The 2,016-nt window shown below is 38.3% G+C and overlaps 1 protein-coding gene and 1 pseudogene across 1 annotated transcript; one reads left to right on the top strand and one right to left on the bottom strand.

Moving 5' to 3' along the window:
- The window catches only part of LOC118333991, a 14,537-nt pseudogene that overhangs the window by 1,428 nt on the left and 11,093 nt on the right, over positions 1-2,016 (top strand).
- LOC118333310 (protocadherin beta-16-like) lies at positions 9-1,404 on the bottom strand (the record flags this gene model as incomplete). Its single annotated transcript, XM_035668890.1, has 1 exon — positions 9-1,404. A coding segment is annotated over exon 1 (1,251 nt), but the record flags the coding sequence as incomplete, so codon positions are not given.

Genomic DNA, 2,016 nt, shown 5'->3' with positions numbered 1-2,016 from the left:
ATATTATATTGGGACGCGAGCTCTCTATCTAAAGCTACCTCTGTAACTAAAGTATAAAATCCATTTAATGTAGTCTGTATTTTGAAGGGAATGTTACCGTCTATATTACACTCTACCTCTCCATTATTCTCTGAATCTGGATCATTTACACTTAACATAGCTATAACAGTGTTTGGAGGAGAGTCCTCTAATATGGATTCTGATTTAGAAACAATGTTTATATGAGGATTATTATCATTTATATCAATAACATCAACTATTACTTTTGTTGAATCAGAGAGTCCACCGCTGTCTACAGCTTCAATATCCATTTGATAGTTTTTTGCCTTTTCATAATCTAGTTCACCGATCAGGATAATTTCACCAGTTTTCGAATTAATCTTAAATAATTCAGATAAAACACGTTTGCTGGTAGATATCAGATATGACACTTCTCTGTTCGAGCCGATGTCTTTATCAGATGCACTCACGGTAGTTACGCTGGTGCCTTTGGGAGAATTTTCTAGTATTTTTGCTCTATAAAGCGGTTTAGCGAATGTAGGTGCGTTGTCATTCGCATCTAATACATTGACAAATATCTGCATTGTTCCTGACATCTGTGGCTCTCCTCCATCTACAGCAGTTAATAAAAGCGATATGTATTCCTGCTTTTCTCGATCTAAAGGCTTCTGTAGAACCATCTCTACCTTTTTACTCCCGTCTGCCTGATTTTCTAGTTTTAATACGAAGTTATCAGTTGGAGTAAGAGAGTATTGTTGTAAGCCATTATTGCCAATGTCAGAATCAATAGCTTTCTCTAATATGAATTTCGATCCTATCACAGCGGACTCGCTGATTTCAAAGCGTTTTTCTGCATTAGTAAAACTGGGGGTATTATCGTTTATGTCCGTAATCTCCACCGTTACACGAAACAATTCCATTGGGTTTTCCAGAATTAACTGGAAATGTAAAGCACAAGGCGTCGTCTCTCCACATAAAGCCTCTCTGTCTATCCTCTCTTTGATAAGGAGGACTCCCCTTTCTTTATTCAGCCCGATGTATTCTACACTGGCTCCTGTATAGACACGAGCTTTACCTGATTTCAGCCTTTTAAGATCTAAACCTAAATCATTCGCTATGTTACCAACTACAGATCCTTTGGTCATTTCCTCGGGAATTGAATAGCTGACCTGCCCGAGCACGTAGCTGAGACATAGGACCGAGAAAAACAACAGTACTTGCCGTCTCATTGTTCTGTCCGAAGTCGTTTCCTGCACCATTAAGACAAAAGCATTTCCAATGCAGTAAAAACGAACGCAGATAACAAAAAACTCTCGGTAATCCGAGAATAGGAAGAAAAACAGTGTATCCAGTTATATCATTCCTCGCAGAGCGCTTTATGAGCGCAGACCATGTATTCTGCCTTTATCTGAGTATGTCCAACGCATCGACATGAAGGGGCAGGACACAGACAGAAAAACTAACGCCTAGTTCATCGCAACACGCTTGCCAACAGCGACCCTTTGAGTTGAAAGTACAAATTACAACAAGACGTATCACAGAAACACTTTAGTGCAAAGAGATACTGGTAATAAAGCTGAACTAAAAACAGATTTAATTTGGCCATTGATTTGGTATAATTACTTCAGGCAGACTTTGACAACTTTTGAAGAGGTTTAGTAACATATCTGAATGCTGTAATCACAAAAGCAATTTTTCAAATTGTGGACTACATGAGAAGAAGATATGAGGAAGAAACATTAAATAAAAACACAACTCACGGGTAAACCTAATGGTGTTAGCGGACTTAAGTGTCGCTGTCCATGGTGCTGAATAATGGGGCCATAGAAGCATTATCTACATTTTTCAAGGATTTATATATGTTCTGTCTCAGACTGCTGCTGATATCCATGTCTTATGATATCAATGAACCAGTACCACCACTTTAATTTGCATGAAAATTAAACATTGTCATTGTTATACATTTCTAACCTCTAGAGGGGAGTCTGGTTCATCCAGGATGCTCTTTTCACTCTG

Source organism: Morone saxatilis, unplaced genomic scaffold, assembly GCF_004916995.1.
Source record: "Morone saxatilis isolate NCDOM2014 unplaced genomic scaffold, NCSU_SB_2.0 Contig22, whole genome shotgun sequence".
In the NCBI taxonomy this organism is placed as follows: Eukaryota; Metazoa; Chordata; class Actinopteri; family Moronidae; genus Morone; species Morone saxatilis.
The sequence above is the reverse complement of the archived record's forward strand: the minus strand, read 5'-3'. Positions and strand labels throughout refer to the sequence as shown.